The sequence below is a fragment of the Phyllobates terribilis genome, unplaced genomic scaffold, assembly GCF_046119375.1.
Source record: "Phyllobates terribilis strain yellow unplaced genomic scaffold, ASM4611937v1 Scaffold_86__1_contigs__length_6382490, whole genome shotgun sequence".
NCBI lineage: Eukaryota > Metazoa > Chordata > Amphibia > Anura > Dendrobatidae > Phyllobates > Phyllobates terribilis.
The window spans coordinates 33,903-54,534 of NW_027362846.1; the positions used below are offsets into that span (position 1 = coordinate 33,903).

Here is a 20,632-nt window from a genome sequence, read left to right on the forward strand (position 1 = left end):
AGATAGTGCCAAGCCTATTTGTGGTGGCCATGTTTGAGCTGCCAGGTGACCATGAACAGTGCTCCCAATACATTGTGTCTGCAAACTATTTCAGCAAGATCTGCATTCAAATAGCTAAATGGCGCTTCTTCCCTTCTTAACCTCCCATGTGCCCAGACAGTAGTGTACAACCGTATATAGGGGATTGTGGGATCAAGAGCCACCATGGGCAGCACGATGGCTCTGTGGTTAGCACTGCAGCCTTAGAAAAATCCGGAACCCCCGGCGAAACGCGTGTCAGGGACGACTCCTGATAGTTTCATCAGACAGTATTATGCCATATTTGACCGCACTATAGAGTGCTGCATAAAACCAGATTTACCCCGTTTTAGCTGTCAGCTCTGTTAGATCTGACAGACTGTTGACATAGTTGAAATTGTCTCTCACGCTGATCATACCCACACACGTGTTGACAGCGTGGGAGAGGCCGATAGTGGCATATGCTAGCCGCATCTGATATCTAAATCGGCAGAAAGCGTGTTGGATCTCCTGCACAACCAGGAGATCGTGACTTAGTTGGATCGCTTGCTTCTCCTGCTGACCGTCAATTCTTGTGCGGACAGCGTGAGAGAGACTGTCAGTGGCATAGCTGAGCCGCTTGTGCTCTTAAGCTGGCTAAGTCTGTTATATTGCCGGAGTTATTTCACTGCTGACAGCACGACTGGAGCTGCGAGTGGAATTATTAAGGATCCATTACACAGATTGTGTGACAGGTGCAATAGTGTGCCCTCATAACCTCTGTATAAGGGCTCATTACACTTATATCTATCAGACCGGCCACACTTTTGAAGTCACTTTATAATATGGGGAGTGTATCCAACGGGCTAGGAGAATTTTTTACTATTGAATTCACACTGGCAAATTGATCCTTTATTTAATAAAATCTCTCCTGGCTGAGGATACTATCATAATTCAGCACACCCTTGATATAATCTATGGCATTCATTTTGTAAGCATAAACTCAGCCATCAATTATAAGGGACATTGGCTAGGGGCTTATTTTATTAATAATTTGATTCACCGTCTGACTCTATCAGTAATTTAGTGGATCATGATTCCATTTATATAATCATGATCCATGATACATCCCTAATGGGATGTATGATTTACTAGGTTTTAATATTATTATTTAATAAAGAATTTCACTTTTACTCACACCCTTTTCCCTTTCCTAATTGTTTACTTGTAATTTGGTGGTGTTCACCTTTGTGAGTACTGTCTGATGAGATCAGACAATACTTTGACTATAGAATTGCAGCCTTGCAGCGCTGGGGTCCTGGGTTCAAATCCCACCAATGACAACAAAGGAGTTTATATGTTCTCCCTGTGTTTGTGTGGGTTTCCTCCAGGTTGTCTGGTTTCCTCCCACACTCCAAAGACATCCTGATAGGGAATTTAGATTGTGAGCCCCAATGAGAACAGTGCCGATAATGTCTGTAAAGCGCTGTGGAATTAATGACAGTATATAAGCGAGTAAAATAAATAAATAAGCTGGAAAATAATTAGTAAGGTCCATTTGTTTCCCATTATCCTTTGTGAAGAATTCCAAAGTTATCACCATATAAAGTGACACACGTCAGATTTGAAAAATGGGCCCAGATAGGAACACAAAACTGTCTGCGGAGTGCGAAGGAACCTGTGAAAAAAAATGAATTTTTAATCTATGTTACATCCCCAACAACAACGTATGTGTGACACCCCAGGGGTCTGGTTGCCGCAGTGATAGAGATGTTATGTCTGAGAGCAGGTGGGAGGTCCTTTGGTCAGGGATCCTGTGCATGCCACACCTCCTGCCCAGTCTTGGGAGGGGAAGAACTTCCCCTATATAAACCCGGGGCTGAAGCAGGGTTAGGAGTCAAGGAGAGTAGAGACAAGAGACAGTCATAGGAAGAAACAGCTGGAGCTCAGTGGGAGCAATACTACTACGAGTCAGGGGCTGGCAGCTGCAGAGCTCGCCCTGACTGAGAAGCTTTCTTACCGGACCCGGCGTCCGAGGCTGTGGGGACTAACTCTTACCCAGCAGCAGAAGCCGACCGGCAGGGGATTTCAGGTCCTCAGGCCCAGAAACCCGAAGGCACGGTCACACGTGTGGGACCAGCACCGCCATCGTGGAGCGGAAGCCAATAGAAGGCCCCGAGTCACCGGCCATACGGGTGAGCACCACACGGTACACTCAGGGACGTGGGCTACTTATATCCGCTTCTAGCAAGGTAGCCAGAAGAGTACAGTCAGTTTGGGAGGCCTACAACTCCGCCTGGCCAGGGGAGATCCCATCTGCTCAAGGACTGACCAGGCCCCGTTCGCTAGCAAGTACTCCGGGAGGGTCTATCGTTGTTACCAGTAAAGACCCTGAATTACACCGCACCGTCTCTGAGTGGTTCCTGCTACCCCCATCTTCCACGTCGGCTGCCCTGAGGCCATACCCCTCCCGTTGGGGGTATACTATCACGCTGCACAATTCTACACCGGCCTCAGCGGTCTGCCCTGCAGCGGCAGCTCCATAGCTGCAAATCAACGGGTGGCGTAGTCGACACTCAAATAACATCTATCAAGACTGCCACACACTGAGTCTGACCCCCTGGGCACGGACCGGGTCCCCGCCACTCGGAGACTACAACCCTCATCTGATCCGGTTCCGGGTAAGCCCCCGTGCGCGAGACGCTACGCGACACAGCAGGCCCAGGGGCGCGTCATATGTATAAGGGGAGAACTCCAACACTAAAACGGAGTTGCACTCATTTATGGTGGAGCCATTGGAGCTACTATGAGTTCTGACGAGAAGAGTAGAGAAAGTATTAGCGCCCCCATTTCAGGAGAGATTGTGCAGTAATCTGAATTCCTTAGGAATGAAAACATAATGGAATTTATGACGTGGAGTGAATCCATGAAACCAGGGCTGGAGCCATGCCAACACATCTCCTGCAGGCGGGAATAAATGTATATTACAGCCATCAGCCACGCACAGCTTAGAGATATATCATGGCACAGGTGTAATGTTTTTTGTATAGTTTATCACAATCCTGTTTGAAGTTAGTTGGTTTGAAAAGAAATTGAAAACTCAGGATAAAGGGAAACTCTGCTGTTATTGTACAGATATTCACACTTGGCCCTCACTGCACATTTAATGTTGTAGATCATAAAAGTGAAGTTTGGCCAGAAAGACTGGACCTGGTCTTGTAGGGACCATATGAGCACATTCAGCAGCACAGAAGGGAGAGAGGGTAGATTCATCCAATAAGATATCAGGGATCTAGGAAGCCAACAGTATCATTACCCTCCGCTTTCTCTTACAGGCCCATCATAATATTTTTCTTCAAGTGATTTTCTAACTTGTCAGCACAATCTATGTACGCTGTCATCTGGGCAGGTAACGGTCAGCATCTTCTAATCCCAGGGATTAGGTGGATCGTTCAGATTGTAAATTCCATAGAAAAGGGCTTTCACAATTTCCCCAAGTAATTAGAACATTTTTCATATGGAGGCAAAATGGCGATCTAGTGGCAAAATGGCGATCACACGATTGTGATACGGCCGGACTACACCACTGATAAAGCAGCCACAGACAGGGACTGAGAAGAATCTGTGACTTGTCTGCATTTAGTGGTCACTACTCACCTGGGTAGTCATATGTAGGAATCTCCTCTTTACACCGCTCATCACCCCTCACATATGTCTCTGTAGTATTAATATGGGTCTGATCTTCACCCTGAAACAAATATTGTAAAAGTCACAAACAGATGGAGAAGTCCCATCTATGATCAGCTCTAATCCTGCCATCTCCACCGTTCTCATTACACAAGTATAAAACATATAATACTGGTGGATAAAACAAGACCATCACAGCCGTCTACACATCATAGGGGAGATCTCATGACACATTCTCTCCATCTACCTGATGATCCTGAGGAACCTTGGGATCTTCTTGTTTACAGTCCTGTAGAAGAAGAGGACAGGGACATCTCTCTGGTGTTGTCCTCTTACTGGATAGATCTGGAAGAAACACATACAGGGACGGAATTCATTCTTTACATACAGATAATTATAGGCCGTGTGTATTTAGTCCTGTCTATTACCTGGTGATGCGAGGGGCTGGGGAACCTCCATCATGACGTCTTTGTACAGATCTTTGTGTCCTTCTAAATACTCCCACTCCTCCATGGAGAAATAGACAGCGACATCCTGACACCTTATAGGAACCTGACACATACAATGATACCGTCATCCCCCCAATCCCTTCATAGCGTTACTGTATAATGTCCCAGCATTCCCAGCGGTGTCACCTCTCCAGTCAGCAGCTCAATCATCTTATAGGTGAGTTCTACGATCTTCTGGTCATTGATGTCCTCATGTATCAAGGCTTGAGATGGAGGGCCTGTGATTGGGCTCAGGGGTCTTCCCCATCCCTCAGACACAGGGGCCTGACAGCGCTCTCTAGAGGTCTTCTTCACTACTATGTAATCCTGGTTATGGAAAGACACATTAATAAATCTCACTACATACATTTCCAGAGTCCTCACCTCTCCAGTTCTGTCCATCTGTTATTCCCATAGATAAGAATGATGTAATGTGACGTCATCAGAATCTCTCACCTCTCCAGTAAGCCGGAAGAGGATCTCTAGGGTGAGGTGTAATATCCTCTCCACCATCTTGTCTCTGTCAATATCCATCCTTGATGGGTGATTCACAAAAATTCTGTCAATATAGAAGATGTCCACTGAGAGGATCTGATATTGTAGTGACCTAAATAGGAAGACAATGAGACGATGGAACATCATAAAGAATTCCGTGTAATAATACAATTACTGGACACAATAAGGGAAATATATCAGGAGATAGAAGGTGCAGATGTTGTATTCTCTAGTCTTGTATGGATTTGAACATAAGTTGAATTGCAGAAAAAGACATCTCCTCCATGCTCCCAATCACTGGTTAATTTGACCATTGCTTAGCCAACTGATTAGCTGTAGAAATCTGAAGTACACAGGAAATACAGAGACTGGTGGGGGACCCAAGCAGCAATGGTATTCTTATTAGTTTACAACATTCTGCTTTTACCCTGTCATGTACTAATGAAACCTATATATTTTAGGCCACAGACAACAAGCAGTTTCTTCCTCGGAGTCTGCAGCTGAATAAGTTTCTCATAGACTTATCTTCCATAACGCTAATTCTTGTATCATTTACCGACATTGGAATCGGCATTAGCAATACTACAGGAGATATTCATTACACGTGACATGAGAAATAACTACTTCATGATGAGGACGACATCTTCTACTATAACTCCAGAAACATATTTGGCCAGAGTCCTTCACTGACTACATCACCACTAGTCATCTATATGAAAGTTTTCCATCTTTCCCCGGCTGTAATCTTTTTATCAAATTAGATCTCATGTATAAAAGTTTGCTTGTAAGAACACCAACACAGGAGTGATTTGAAGCTAATGTCCCCATGTACGGTGTTTTTTTTTTCTGGATAGGTCATAGAAAATATTAAAAATCTCTGAAGTTAATCGCCTCCCTCCTTCCCTCTGTCATTTGCAATCTGAGCTGACACTCTTAGGTGGAGGATTGTACAAATTACACTGGTCAACAAATTGTAACTTTTTTTCTGTTTCCTGTTTTAAAATATGTTGTCTATGTATTTTGAGGAGCTGATTTCAGAAATGTAAATCAGAATTTCTGTAGCATGTACTATTCCCGAGATAGTTTAAGTTTATGATTATAATGATAAGGACAGTACATAATAAATTGGCACTTATATTAAACTTTTTATTTCAGAAGTGTATTTTTTGTAGAAATAACCAATAAAAATTCATAATATGGACTCTCTTTATTATAATATACAGCACTAAGTCCTGTCCAATCATGCATTGCATTAGTTGTGCACTCTCAGGCACGTCCAGACACAACTGTCAGACTTTGGTCTATTTCCAAGTAGCATTATATAATAGCAGCAGTAACGACGCTGTAATCTTCATGAGTTTCTTCTGTTTTGAGAAAATTTCATAAAGGAGCAAAACTGTTTAATAAGTAATGAGTTGTAGAATATCGCGTCAATGTCGCAATAGTAATGAGCTCTTTTGTTATATATGTGGAGATTATACCCTTAAAGCCCAGAAAAGGAGTATAACTGCAGTTGTTAAGAAGGCATAGGAGTTATATTTTGGATGCTAAATTGGTGACCAAGACAGAGCAAGGGCTACTCATATATGCTGCTCATCTTGCGCTACGAGTTTGAGGTCTTGGCTGAAGGGTGTGCGACCATAGATGCCGTTTGTCATTCCAATGATCGGGAGGGAGCAGAAGGACCATATAACCGATTGTTACTTCTGCACGATGAATGTATCCGGTTTTTCCTTCTAAGAACAGGAGGTCTATTGAATATCCCAACCTTGCTTCTGCAATTTGACCAGTGGCGCACGATGAAAGTCTGCCAGTTCCAAAACCACCGCCGGTGTGGAGAATAGAAGAGGGCGATGAAATGATGGTTGATTCATTAGAGATGGAACCTGCTGCTGATTCAGATTTCGAACCATCAATATCAACTGCTCCACGTTTAATATCTCAAGCAAGACTCAACGATCTGGTCAGAGATTTGGATTTATCAAAGAGTCAGGCAGAACTACTTGGATCAAGGTGGCAAGGGTGGCATCTGTTGCAGCCAGGTACAGAAATTTCAGTATTTTGCAGTCATCATGAAGATTTAACCAAATATTTCAGTCAACCTGACTGTCTCACTTTTTGCAGTGATATTACTGGATTGTTTTCTGTCCTTGGAGTTGACCATGACCCAAGGGAATGGCGACTGTTCATTGATTCATTGGCCTTAAGTTTGAAGGCTGTCTTGCTACACAATGGCAATGTCTACTCTTCGATACCTATCGGACATGTCGATCAGTATGAAGGAGACCTATGAGAATATGCAGATGCACATTCAATACTCAAGGTACAAATGGAATATATGTGGTGATCTCAAGGTAGTTGCAATTTTATTAGGTTTACAGATGGGATACACTAAGTACTGTTGTTTCCTTTGGGAATGGGACAGTCGCGCAGGAGACTCTCATTATATCAGGAAGGACTGGCCACTACGCAATAAATTTATTCCAGGGCAGAAGAATGTTAAACACGAACCATTGGTAAATGAAAAGATGATATTCTTTCCACCTTTGCACATCAAACTGGGATTAATGAAGAACTTTGTCAAAGCAATGAACAAGCAAACTGAAGTCTTTGCTTACTTGCGACAGAAGTTTCCATGCATCAGTGATGCCAAGATAAAAGAGGGTGTTTTCATTGGCCCACAAATCCGAGAGCTAGTAAATGATAGTAAGGCTAAGTGCCCACGATGCAGAAATGCTGCATATTTTTTCCACATCTCCCTGGCAGGAAAAAAGCATGCGGATTTTACATGCGTTTTTCCTGCCAGGTAGAAGCGTTTGTTAAGCGTTTTTGCATGCATTTCTGCATGCGGGTTATCAAGCACTTTTCCAAGCGATTTTAGCATCACTTGGAAAAGTGCTTGACAACTTGATCACACTATATAAATCCATGCAACCGGCATGGATTTATATAGTGTGACCAAGTAATAGTTAAAAAAAAAAAAAAGAATAAGAATGGTAAAAAATAAAAATTATACTTACCTTCCGATGGCCCCCGGTATCCTCAGCGATGCGACCGGTGTGTTGGGCAGCTCGCAATGGTCTAAAAGGACCTTCCATGAGCCGCCCAACACACCGTACGCATCGCTGAGGAGACCGGGGGCCACCGGAAGGCAAGTATAATCTTTATTTTTATTTTAAATTCTTTTTTTCACAGGTACTATGGGTCTGCTTGAAAAACGCATAGTGGGCATGCAGCCTTTCTTTGATGGTCTTCTGCATGGTGCAGAACATGTAGCATGGTCGGCCTTCAAGAATGTCGTTTTCAACTTGCCAAACTATGCTGAACAGCTTGAAAGTTTTCTTCAGGCTTACAAGTCAATGAAATGCAACATATCACTTAAAATACATTTCCTTCATTCACACATTGACTTTTTCCCAACAAACCTAGGCGCTGTAAGTGATGAACATGGTGAAAAGTTTCATCAAGACATTTCCCAGATGGAGAAACGGTACCAGGGGAGGTGGAGTCCCTCGATGCTGGGTGACTATTGTTGGAATCTTGCATGTGAATCATCGGACAGTGATTATAAAGAAAATCAATGGCAAAACATTTTTCAACTTGATCGCTGTTGCTGACTTTTGCATTCGGAATATCACATGCCACTACGAATTTGACAGTATTCAATGCATACATAATTGCATTTTTCTCAAAAATCTTACGTGATAGAGCAATTCTGAAGTTATTTCTCAGCATGACAATTCCGATAATATTCACCCAATTTCATGCCGGAAACAAAAACTTTGTTGAACAGTGTTACCTATAGTGTGAAGTGAACCAGCCTAATCAACATGCAGGCCGTCCCTTGTGAAGTAAGAGGATTAAAGTAAACACCTCACAAGATTTTCCAGTAAGACAAACAGCTGACAGTCTCCAATACTTAGACAAGAAACTAATACCAGTAAGAAATTGAATGTGGCCGAACAGTGAATCAGCTTAATTAACATGCAAGAGCTTCTTATAGGGAAAAGACTATGAGGATGTGTATTGTGCATAGACAAAGAGTGCAGATTAACCTATCTGTTCAGACAGGACAAGGTCTATCAAGGATAAAAGGGATATCTCACACTCTTTAGAAATAGCCATGGTCACCCAGCATACACATTCCTTTCATCAGCACAGCTTCAGCAGTCAGGATGTCTCCGAATGAAAATATAGAATATTGGAATATACATAAATCCAATATTAATGAGAAATACATTTCCAGCACATGGGCTAGCCAGAGAAAAGGATACATATTTTCTCATAACTGTAGCCCCTCTGCCAATGAGCCATAAATGCACAGTGGCCACATGACTGACAACGGCTATGCCATTTTTGGTCTCTAAGTAAAAATAAAATCCTGATGGAAAATATGGTGCCAATCTACAACTTCTGCGATCATCCAGAGAGGCGTTATCACATAAGTTGGGGATTCCATAAAATCATGAAGTGCTGAGACAAGCCCACATCCTGGCCCATGTATGAGAGATACACATCATGTATGCAGGAACCCCCGTTCACGAAACGGCCATTTGAAGTGCTCTCCTTCAGCTAAACTGAATCGTCTCTGCGATCGGTGTAGTAAGTTCTCTTGTTAATCCCTTTTATTTTCTGTAACTGTATATGCTGTAGGTACTGTGGGAGTATTTTATCTAGAGGCTTAATGACCGCGGTCACCGCTACGACCCGGCCTAGCCAATGCTAGCCCCTGTTTCAGCTAGATGTGTGTCCTCGGACACACATTCATACCAACATAGTAATGTAGGTTGAATAAAGACCTACAGTAGGTGCATCCAGTTCAACCTTCCTTATCTTTTTATACATCCTAAAATCTTGCTTGCTGTTGCGGCTGCTGCTTGACATTAAGTACTGCTGCTCAGCTTAATTACAGAATACCCAAGTCCTTTTCCTGCTCTGTAGTCCCAAGTATACTTCCATATAATGTATATGCAGCAATAGGATTACTCTGACCTAGTTGCATTACTCTACATTAAACCTCATCCGCCAAGTGTTAACCCATTCAGTCATCTTATCCAGATCATTCTGCAATATCATAATGTCAAGATCAGATTTTAATATTCTGCATAGTTTGATGTCGTCAGCAAAAACTGACACTTTACTCTCAATCCCATCCCCAAGGTCATTAATAAAGAGGTTAAAAAGAATCGGTCCTAGTACAGATCCCTGCGGCACCCCACTGCTGACTATATCCCAAAATGTAGTACATCCCTCTACACTGTGTTCCAAATTACTATGCAAATAATATTTTTTCAGATTTTCCCAAATTACCTATATGAAGTGCAGTCATTGTAATTTTCCAGTCAAATAACTATTAGAGCACAATTTAAAGGTTTTTGTACAAACTGCCTATGATAACAGTATATTTTTATAAAAATAAAAAACTCAAACTGCACTCAAAATGCATGTTCCAAATTATTATGCACAGCAGAGTTTTCAACCTTTTCATTTTAATAAAGAACAAAAAAAATGGTCATTTTTGCAATTATAAGCATTAGCAGGTTATTACAAACTGAAATCAAACAGTTTTCACCTCAAAACTTTATTCTAGGTGATGTCACATTTGCACATAGGACCCCTTGTTGGAAAGGAGCTTCTGAACTCTCTCGTCCATTGAATTTGTCAGGTTTTGGATGGTTTCTGCTACAATTGTTTTGCATGAGGACAGAATACCCTCCCAGAGCTGTTGCTTAGATGTGAACTGCTTCCCGCCATCATAGACACTCCTTTTGATGATGCTCCAGAGGTTCTCAATGGGGTTAAGGTCAGTGGAGCATGGGGGCCACACCATAAGTTTGTCCCCTTTTATGGCCATAGCAGCCAGAGATGCAGATGTGTTATGTGCAGCATGAGATGGTGCATTATCATGCATGAAAATGATCTTGCTGCGGAATGCACGGTTCTTCTTCTTGAACCATGGCAGGAAGTGCTGTTTGAGAAACTCAACATACATTATGGAGTTCATCTTTACCCCTTCAGGGATCCTAAAGGGGCTGACAATCTCTTTCCCCATGATTCCAGCCCAAAACATTACTCCACCTCCTCTTTGTTGGCGCCGTAGCCGTGTTTGCATGGGGTGTCCATCAACCAGCCATCCTGCACTCCATCCATCTGGACCATCGAGCGTTGCACGGCACTCATCGGTGAACAAAACAGTTCGATGGTCCAGATCGATGGAGTGGGCATAAAAGGGGACAAACTTATGGTGTGGCCCCCATGCTCCCCTGACCTCTACCCCATTGAGAACCTCAGGAACATCATCAAAAGGAGTGTCTATGATGGCGGGAGGCAGTTCACATCTAAGCAACAGCTCTGGAGGGTATTTTGTCCTCATGCAAAACAATTGTAGCAGAAACCATCCAAAACCTGACAAATTCAATGGACGAGAGAGTTCAGAAGCTCCTTTCGGACAAGGGGTCCTATGTGCAAATGTAACATCACCTAGAATAAAGTTTTGAGGTGAAAACTGTTTGATTTCAGTTTGTAATAACCTGCTAATGCTTATAATTTCAAAAATTACCATTTTTTTGCTCTTTATTAAAATGAAAAGGTTGAAAACTCTGCTGTGCATAATAATTTGGAACATGCATTTTGAGTGCAGTTTGAGTTTTTTTTTTTTTAAATATACTGTTATCATAGACAGTTTGTACAAAAACCTTTCAATTGTACTCTAATAGTTATTTGACTGGAAAATTACAATGACTGCAATTCATATAGGTAATTTGGGAAAATCTGAGAAAATATTATTTGCATAATAATTTGGAACACAGTGTGTTTGTCACACAGTCATGGCTTTCATCCAGCTAGGTTTCCGTAATACCCAGCACATCGTATTTTGTGACCGATATAAGAGTCTCCAGTTCGTTCATTTTGTTTGCGAGACTTCTTGCATTTGCCAGCAGACATTTATTATTATTAGCACATTTATTACATCTACTCAGCTCCCTACTATCCTTGCATATCCCAGCCCCTCCTAGATCCTCATTGACCCCTACTACCTCACTCCCATCTTGTCCGTGTGCCACAATACACGCTGCCGACCAGAGGCCATCAGATGAAGTCAGCGTACACGTGACTATAGGCGCATGGAAGTGACATCATGCGCTCCCGTCGCTTGCACGCTGAAGCCAGCAACCAGCTCCAGAAAAATATGCAGCGCGACAGAGTGAAGGTGAGTATAACGTGTTGTTTTTTTTAAAAAAACTGTGGGCCATGTGTAAAGATGTGCGGTTGTGGATTTTAGTAATCACCTAGGCAGGTTATCGATGCAATTAGTTTTATTCCTTCCGAACACGTGAACAGCAATTCCAGGTAAATGTCCAACAGGCAATTCTCTTAGTCCTTGAGTTTCCAACCTGGGATCAGTAGTTCCACTGCCCCGTACCAGGTGATACCCACTGTCCCCCAACTTTTGGTTGGCCCACAGCTTTTGGTATCTCCCGCCGGTATTTTGGCAGTCACAGCATATGCTCCTTCGGATGATGGATATCACGACCGCAGCCCGTGATACCACCCAGCTCTCCGTCCGACCAGCAAAATGTTCTCTTTTTCCTGCACAGGGTTCAGCCCCCTGAATTGTCAGAAGAGCTCACACCTCCCTCCCCCAGCTAATTGTACCTTAGTGGAGATATTTTCTCAGGTGGACCCATCCCCTGGGTTAGCATGTGAGACTACCTGTGGTGATGGAGAGAACAATGGCCCAAGGTCTGGGAGATAAGGTCAGTGAATGGAATAGATACCTGAGGTTGAACTGATGAGCAAACAAATCACTAACAAAACACAGCAAGCCAATTTCTAACAAAACACAAAATTAAGATTGATGAAAAAAGGTTGCTCAGTGCTGGAAAAGTATTTAGAAAATGGCCAGGTCCTCACACTCCTCCCCCACTTTTCCAGCACGGCCAGCGCTGGTCTCCATTTCCTGGGATTGACTATCCACCTTCTTCTGGCGGCAATTACCGGGGTTCAGGGCTTCCTCAGTTTGTCTTGATAGGCCATCAGCGTTGCCATGGTCTCTCCCCTTTTTGTGAGAAATGGTAAAGTTAAATGGTTGCAATGCCAGGCTCCATCGTAATAATCGCCCATTCTCCCCCGCCACCCGATGCAGCCAGGTCAGTGGATTGTGATCCGTTACTATGGTGAATTCCCTCCCATACACATAGGGTAATAGTTTTTTCAGTGCCCAGACAATAGCCAAGCATTCCTTTTCTATGGTGGCATATGCTTTCTCTCGGTCTAACAGTTTCCTTGAAAGATATACCACTGGGTGTTCCTGCCCTGTGCCATCCACCTGACTAAGGACAGCGCCCAACCCACTGTCTGAGGCATCAGTCTGCACCAGGAACCTCTTGGTGTAATCGGCTGCAGCCAGCACGGGGGCCCCCGCCAGGGCTTGCTTCAGCTGCACAAAAGCCTGTTCACATGATTCAGTCCATTCTATCTGGCTTCGGAATTTCTTTGTCGTCAGGTCAGTCAGAGGCTTTGCTATAGTACTGTACCCTGCAATGAATTTTCGGTAATACCCGGTGGTACCCAAGAAGGCTTGCACTTGCTTTTGGTTGCGTGGTCGGGGCCACTGAGTTATTGCTTCCACTTTGGCTGGGTCAGGCTTTATCATACCACCCCCTACTCGATGTCCTAGGTACTGGACCTCAGCCATCCCCATTTGGCACTTGTCTGCCCGGATGGTTAACCCAGCCTGCTGAATGCGCTGGAGTATCTCCCTCACATGCTGCAGGTGCTCCTCCCAGGTCTTACTGAATATGGCAATATCATCCAGATAAGCCTGGGAAAACTCCTGACAGCCTGCAAGCATGACATCCACCATTCGTTGAAAGGTAGCTGGTGCATTCTTCATCCCAAATGGCATGACCGTAAATTGGAACAGACCAAAAGGAGTGAGGAAAGCTGAACGCTCCTGGGCATCTGGTGACAAAGGGATCTGCCAGTATCCTTTACTGAGATCTAAGGTGGACACAAATGTTGCTCCCCCCATTTGGTCTAACAGATCATCTATTCGGGGCATGGGGTAGGCATCAGTGATGGTTATCTCGTTCAGCCTCCTGTAGTCTACGCAGAACCTTGTGCTCTGGTCCTTTTTTGGAACAAGGACTGCGCTGGCCGCCCAGGGACTGCACGAGGGAACCACCACTCCCAACTCTAACATTTCTTCCACTTCCCTCCGAATCATCTGCTGAACCTCGGGTGCCACTCGGTACAGCGGCTGTCGAATCGGCCTTGCTGTCCCAGTGTCCACTCGATGCTCAGTCAGAGTGGTCCGGCCAGGCTGGTTAGAGAAGAGCCCACCATACTGGTCTAATAACTCCCGTAGTTGGCTGGATTGGGCAGGGGAGAGATGATCCCCTAAGGTGACTTGCTCCACCCCTCCCTTTTCTTTGGTGTGCTGTAATAAGTCCAGCAGGGGATCAGGTTCTGAGGCATCTGGAGGAGGACAGCATATAGCTACCGCACATGTATCTCTGGCCTGGTACGCTTTTAATCGGTTAACATGAATAACCTTGGTTTGGGTGTGGTGTGTGTCGAATGCTACCCGATAGGTGACTGCACCCTTTTTGTCGACTATGGTATAAGGACCCTCCCAGTTGGCCTGTAACTTGTCATGGTGGACAGGAGATAGTACCAGCACTTGCTGGCCTACTGTGAATTCTCGGGGCTGGGTGCCCCTATCATAGTAGGTTTTCTGTTGCCCTTGTACCTCCCCTAGATGTACCCGTGCAAGATGCCCAAGGTGTTGTATCCTCTCTCGCAACTGCTTCACATAGCGGAGCACTGGCACCCCCCCAGAATCTGATCGGTCTTCCCAGTGTTCTCGCACCAAGTCTAGCGGGCCCCGAGGCTGCCTGCCATATAATAGTTCAAATGGTGAAAAACCGGTAGAAGCCTGTGGCACCTCTCTGTAGGCAAACAGAAGCTGGGGCAGAGCTTCTTCCCAGTCCCCCCCCTCTGCCTCTAAGTATGCGCAGATCAACCGTTTCAGGGTCCCATTGAACCGCTCACAGAGTCCATTTGTTTGTGGGTGGTATGCAGAGGTGAACACTGGTCTTACCCCGGACCGACTCCACAGGGTACGCAATACCTCACCAGTGAATTGGGCTCCCTGATCCGAAACAACCTCCTTCGGGAAACCCACCCTGCTAAATATTTCAACTAATGCGTGGGCCACCCTTTTTGCATCTATTCCTCGGAGAGCTACCGCCTCAGGGTATCGGGTGGCATAATCTACAACCGTTAATATATATCTCTTCCCTGATCGACTGGGTCGAGGCAGGGGACCTATCAAATCCACCCCTACCCGTTGAAAAGGTTCAGCTATTAATGGCATGGGTTGTAAAGGAGCTCTGCGCGGGGGGCCTCCCACTCTTTGACAAGTCTCACAGGAGCTTACAAACTTTTTTACTTCAAGGGTCACCCCGGGCCAGAAGAACCTGCTCATAACCCGGCGTTGGGTCTTCCTCACTCCCAAGTGTCCCCCTAATGGACCTTCGTGGGCTAAGGACAGAATCTCCCTTCTGTATTTCTCCGGCACCACCAACTGCTTGTTATCTCGCCCCACTGTGTCTCGTGTCACCCGATACATCAACCCCCTTTCCCATATAATGCGGACCCCCTCTTCGGACCCTTCGGCAGCCGCTGCACTCCTCAATCCTGCTAGGGATGAATCTCCCTGTAACTCCTCCCTGATGTCATTTACCTCCCCCAGGTCACATTCTGTCATGCTAACAGGCGTTGTATTTTGTGCATTACTCACCACTGGCGGGGGGTTTGTCAGCCTGTCGAGATCACTCTGTTCCCTCTCGGCTGATGCAGTGTGAACTGGTCCTTGACTTCGGGTTACAACATTGGCCCAGTGGCAAACCAAACCTGCTCCTAGGTTGTTTCCCAGCAACACATCTACTGGTAGATGCCGAACTACTCCTACATCCACTATTCCATGACTGTGACCCCAGTCTAAATGTAGTCGGGCCCTTCGAATGTTCAGAGATTCTCCCCCAGCTACGTGGACTAACATCCGGCTGGTGGGAACAATACATTGGTCCGGTATTAGATGGTCTTTTATCAATGTGACTGAGTCTCCAGAGTCACGGAGCCCCACAGCCTCCACACCCTCTACCCAGACCGGCTGCAGATGCTGGTTCAAGGACGCGGAGGTGTCCCATCTAGTCCGAGACACTTGTCCTTGTACCACATGGGCCTCTTCCTCTTCTGGTCGGGGTAGTGGAATCCGCTCTCCCTCAGTATTCCAGCCCCATTGCTGTACAGTGTTCACTTGTTGGGGACGTGGATGATGTGCTCTAGAACGTTCCCGGCATTCCCTGGCAAAGTGTCCCATGCGTCCACAGTTATGGCAACTTAACCCTCGTCGCCCTGACGTGAGACGTACTTGGGGGCTTGAGAGACCTCCCCCTCTTTGTGAAGTACAAAATCCCCGCAGTGCCTCCTCTCGGTGGTCCATGGGTGTCACTGGCCTCCGTGTAAGCCCTGGTTCCCGACTCACTGGGGCTGTACTTCCACGTTGCCCTGGTCGATTAGAAGACCAATCATCAGCCAATCTGGCAGCCTCATCCAGGCTGAGTGGTTTTCTGTCTGCCACCCATTCCTTTAAATTACCTGGGAGCTTTGACATAAATTGTTCCAGCATGACTATGTCCATTACATGTTCTGCTTCCCGAGCCCCCAGTCCTTCTATCCATCGAGTACATGCCGTACGTAGCGTGTTGGCAAACTCCCGATGTGTGTGTGCAGTGGGCTTGTCAGTCTCCCGAAACTTCCTCCGGTAGGTTTCCGGCGTGACGGCATACCTCTCTAGCAATGCACTGCGAATGGTAGAGTAACATCTCTGATCCACCGAAGACAAGTTATTAAAAGCTTCTCTAGCTTTTCCGGTCAGGCCAACACTCAAATATCTGGGCCAGTCACTGACTGACACCTCATGCAGCAGGCACAGGTTCTCAAATAACCGGAGATGTTCATCAATATCTGAGGTGTCCTCATTAAACTGTGGTATATCTCGGTACCTTAAAGATGTAGGCCCCTCTCTCCTGTTATCCATTGTCCTCTGTGTTGGGGCGTGTGGGGGTATCGCTACATGCACACCCAGATATTTGCTTAGCACTGCCGCCCGCTCCATCTCCGTGGCCCGCTCTCCTAGTGCGCCCAGCATCCTCCCCAACTCCGTTGATTGATCCTCTGCCATCTGGATGACAGTCCTGGGCTGTGGTGCCTCCAGGGAGATGCCCTCCTCCACGTCTGAACTGACCTCCTCCTGTGGTTGTTCACGGTCCCAATCGTCCAAGCGTTGTATTAGGGTCGCACGGTTATCCTCTGGCATCCACTCTAGCTCTCTCCCAGAGCAAAGGGTTCTCAGCTCCTCCTTTTTTAGTCTCTTGTAGATGGAGTCTGCCATCTCTTCTGCCAAGTCACCACTCAGTAACTTTCCCTGGTATGCTGTCCAGAGATAGGTGGTCCCACCGCTGCCACCACTTGTAAAGATGTGCGGTTGTGGATTTTAGTAATCACCTAGGCAGGTTATCGATGCAATTAGTTTTATTCCTTCCGAACACGTGAACAGCAATTCCAGGTAAATGTCCAACAGGCAATTCTCTTAGTCCTTGAGTTTCCAACCTGGGATCAGTAGTTCCACTGCCCCGTACCAGGTGATACCCACTGTCCCCCAACTTTTGGTTGGCCCACAGCTTTTGGTATCTCCCGCCGGTATTTTGGCAGTCACAGCATATGCTCCTTCGGATGATGGATATCACGACCGCAGCCCGTGATACCACCCAGCTCTCCGTCCGACCAGCAAAATGTTCTCTTTTTCCTGCACAGGGTTCAGCCCCCTGAATTGTCAGAAGAGCTCACACCTCCCTCCCCCAGCTAATTGTACCTTAGTGGAGATATTTTCTCAGGTGGACCCATCCCCTGGGTTAGCATGTGAGACTACCTGTGGTGATGGAGAGAACAATGGCCCAAGGTCTGGGAGATAAGGTCAGTGAATGGAATAGATACCTGAGGTTGAACTGATGAGCAAACAAATCACTAACATAACACAGCAAGCCAATTTCTAACAAAACACAAAATTAAGATTGATGAAAAAAGGTTGCTCAGTGCTGGAAAAGTATTTAGAAAATGGCCAGGTCCTCACACCATGCACCACCCTACACGCGCGACTGTGGGCCGTGCATTATTCTACAATTATGAGTATAGGCTCCTGTGTGCATTACATTACATGTATGACTATGGGCTGTGCATTATACTATATGGAGGACCATGGGGAGTGCATTATACTGTATGGAGGACCATGGGGAGTGCATTATACTGTATGGAGGACCATGGGGAGTGCATTATACTGTATGGAGGACCATGGGGAGTGCATTGTACTTCTGCTATGGGGTCCCATGACTTCTAAGTTCGCATCTGGTAAGTATAAGGCTATGTGCCCACGATGCAGAAATGCTGCATATTTTTTCCGCTTCTCCCTGGCAGGAAAAACACATGCGGTTTTTACATGCGTTTTTCCTGCCAGGTAGAAGCGTTTGTCAAATGTTTTTGAATGCATTTCTGCATGCGGGTTATCGAGTGCTTTTCCAAGCGATTTTAGCATAACTTGGAAAAGTGCTTGACAACTTGTTCACACAACATAAATCCATGCAACCGACATGGATTAATAGTAGTGTGACCAAGTTAGTTAAAAAAAAAAGAATAAGAATGGTAAAAAATAAAAAAAAGATTATACTTTCCTTCCGATGTACTCCCGGTGTTTTCTCTGCTGCGTCCGGTGTCTTGGGTGGCTCGCGGTGGTGTGAAGGACCTGTGATGACATCATTGAGTCATGTGACAGGTCACATGACTCAATAACGTCATGGCAGGTCCTTCACAACAACGCGACCCATACAGCAGACCAGACGGAGGGGAGAAAACACCGGGAGGACATTGGAAGGTAAGTATAATCTTTATTTTTATTTTAAATTCTTTTTTTATTGGGTTCTATGGCACCTGGTTCTGGAGGAGAGTCTCCTCTCCTCCAGACCTGGGTACCATCCGCAGATTGAACCATGTGATATCCGCAAGTAGATGCAGTGATGCGGATATCAAGCAGTCCAATGCAAATCAATGGCGGCGATTACGCTGCGTGTTCACAAAATTAATGGACATGCTGCGTATTTTTCCGCAATGATAATCCGCAGCATGTGCACAGCACATGCAGATTATCATTGGGGACCATGGGCACGTATTACCAAGCGTTTTTTAAGCGTTTTCGCTGCGGAAATTCCGCGGCAAAAACGCTTGAAAAATGCATAGTGGGCACGCAGCCTAGGGCTGCGTGCCCACGACACGTTTTTGGTGCGTTTTTTGGTGCGGATTTGCAGCGCAGAAACGCTCCAGAAACGCATTGCATACCTTATCCCATGACTTCCTATGACATTCTGCAAGTTCTGTGCACATGGTCAGGATTTTTTCTGCGCGGATTTTACTCGCAGAAAAATTCCTGACATGACCAATTCTTGTGCGTTTCTGCATGCAGATTTGCCTATACAATGCATTGGAAAAAAGCATGGCAAAAACGCGTCAAAAACGCATGTAAAAACAGCATGCGTTTTTCTGCCAAGGAGATGCAGAAATGCTCAGGAAAATTTCTGCTTCATTTCCGCATCGTGGGCACTAAGCCTAAGGGTCCGTGCCCATGATGCGTTTTTCAAGCGTTTATGCTGCGGAATTTTTACACTGTGGGGGCATCATACATCCAGCATAAGGGGCAGAATGGGGGCATTACACTGTGTGGGAGCATCATACATCCTGCATAAGGGGCATAATGGGGGCATTACACTGTGTGGGGGCATCATACATCCTGCATAAGGGGCATAATGGGGGCATTACACTGTGGGGGGCATCATACATCCTGCATAAGGGGCATAATGGGGGCATCATACATAATGCATAAGGGGCATAATGGGGTCATTACACTGTGTGGGGGAACCATACATCCTGCATAAGGGGCATAATGGGGGCATTACACTGTGTGGGGGCATCATACATCCTGCATAAGGGGCATAATGGGGGCATTACACTGTGTGGGGGCATCATACATCCTGCATAAGGGGCATAATGGGGGCATTACACTATGTGGGGGGCATCATACATCCTGTATAAGGGGCATAATGGGGGCATTACACTGTGTGGGGGCATCATACATCCTGTATAAGGAGCATAATGGGGCATTACACTGTGGGGCCAGTAAAGGGGTCCTGTACTATGAGAACAATACGTTTCCTCCCTTCCTGTCTCCATAGTTGCGTCGTATGTATCTATTACAGGAAACAACAAAAACCTTATGATTCTTATAAAGGGGCAACACAAGACCCCAAAAGAGTCTCCGTGCTGAAGGGGTTAATGCCCCCTGCGCCCAGTAATGGGGCCTCCACATACCTCCACCTGCAGAGCCGCCACCACATATATGGCTGCTCTGTGCGCACAGGAGCTGTGATGAGGTCACAGGAGGGGAGGAGTCAGGGGTCACATGATCAGGGGCCTCAGTGGATGCAGGACTCTGCTGTGCTGGTTGTCATGGTACTGGATGAGCTGAAGTTTATGTGTGGAGTCAGGAGGGGTTTACAGTGTGGATGTAGCAGAGCCGCGTGTGTACGAGGTGTACGGAGCGGAGCCGTGTGTGTACGAGGTGTGCGGAGCGGAGCCGCGTGTGTACGAGGTGTACGGAGCAGAGCCGTGTGTGTACGAGGTGTACGGAGCGGAGCCGCGCGTGTACGAGGCGTGCGGAGCCGCGCTTGTACGAGGCGCACGGAGCGGAGCCGCGCTTGTACGAGGCGCACGGAGCGGAGCCACGCGTGTACGAGGCGCACGGAGCGGAGCCGCGCTTGTGCGAGGCGTACGGAGCGGAGCCGCGCGTGTAC

General features: G+C 46.0%; 1 protein-coding gene across 1 annotated transcript; it reads right to left on the minus strand.

Annotated features, from left to right (window-relative positions):
• Positions 1-851: 851 nt before the first annotated feature.
• Positions 852-20,226, minus strand: LOC141197727 (uncharacterized). The gene is made up of 7 exons (XM_073662810.1): positions 20,151-20,226; positions 4,629-4,779; positions 4,320-4,499; positions 4,113-4,236; positions 3,932-4,029; positions 3,655-3,745; positions 852-1,675 (listed from the first exon to the last, which is right to left on the minus strand). Exons 1-7 carry the CDS (start codon positions 20,174-20,176, stop codon positions 1,566-1,568), a joined length of 780 nt encoding a protein of 259 aa, XP_073518911.1. The 5' UTR covers positions 20,177-20,226; the 3' UTR covers positions 852-1,565.
• Between the last annotated feature and the right edge of the window lie 406 nt (positions 20,227-20,632).

Excerpts from the sequence above, each read along its gene's own strand:
- LOC141197727 (XM_073662810.1), bottom strand. The coding sequence starts at position 20,176 with ATGTGGTGGCGGCTCTGCAGGTGGAG. Across the intron at positions 4,237-4,319 it reads TTGAGCTGCTGACTGGAGAG|GTTCCTATAAGGTGTCAGGA; the intron begins GTGACACCGCTG and ends TGTATGTGTCAG. Across the intron at positions 4,030-4,112 it reads CCAGCCCCTCGCATCACCAG|ATCTATCCAGTAAGAGGACA; the intron begins GTAATAGACAGG and ends TGTTTCTTCCAG.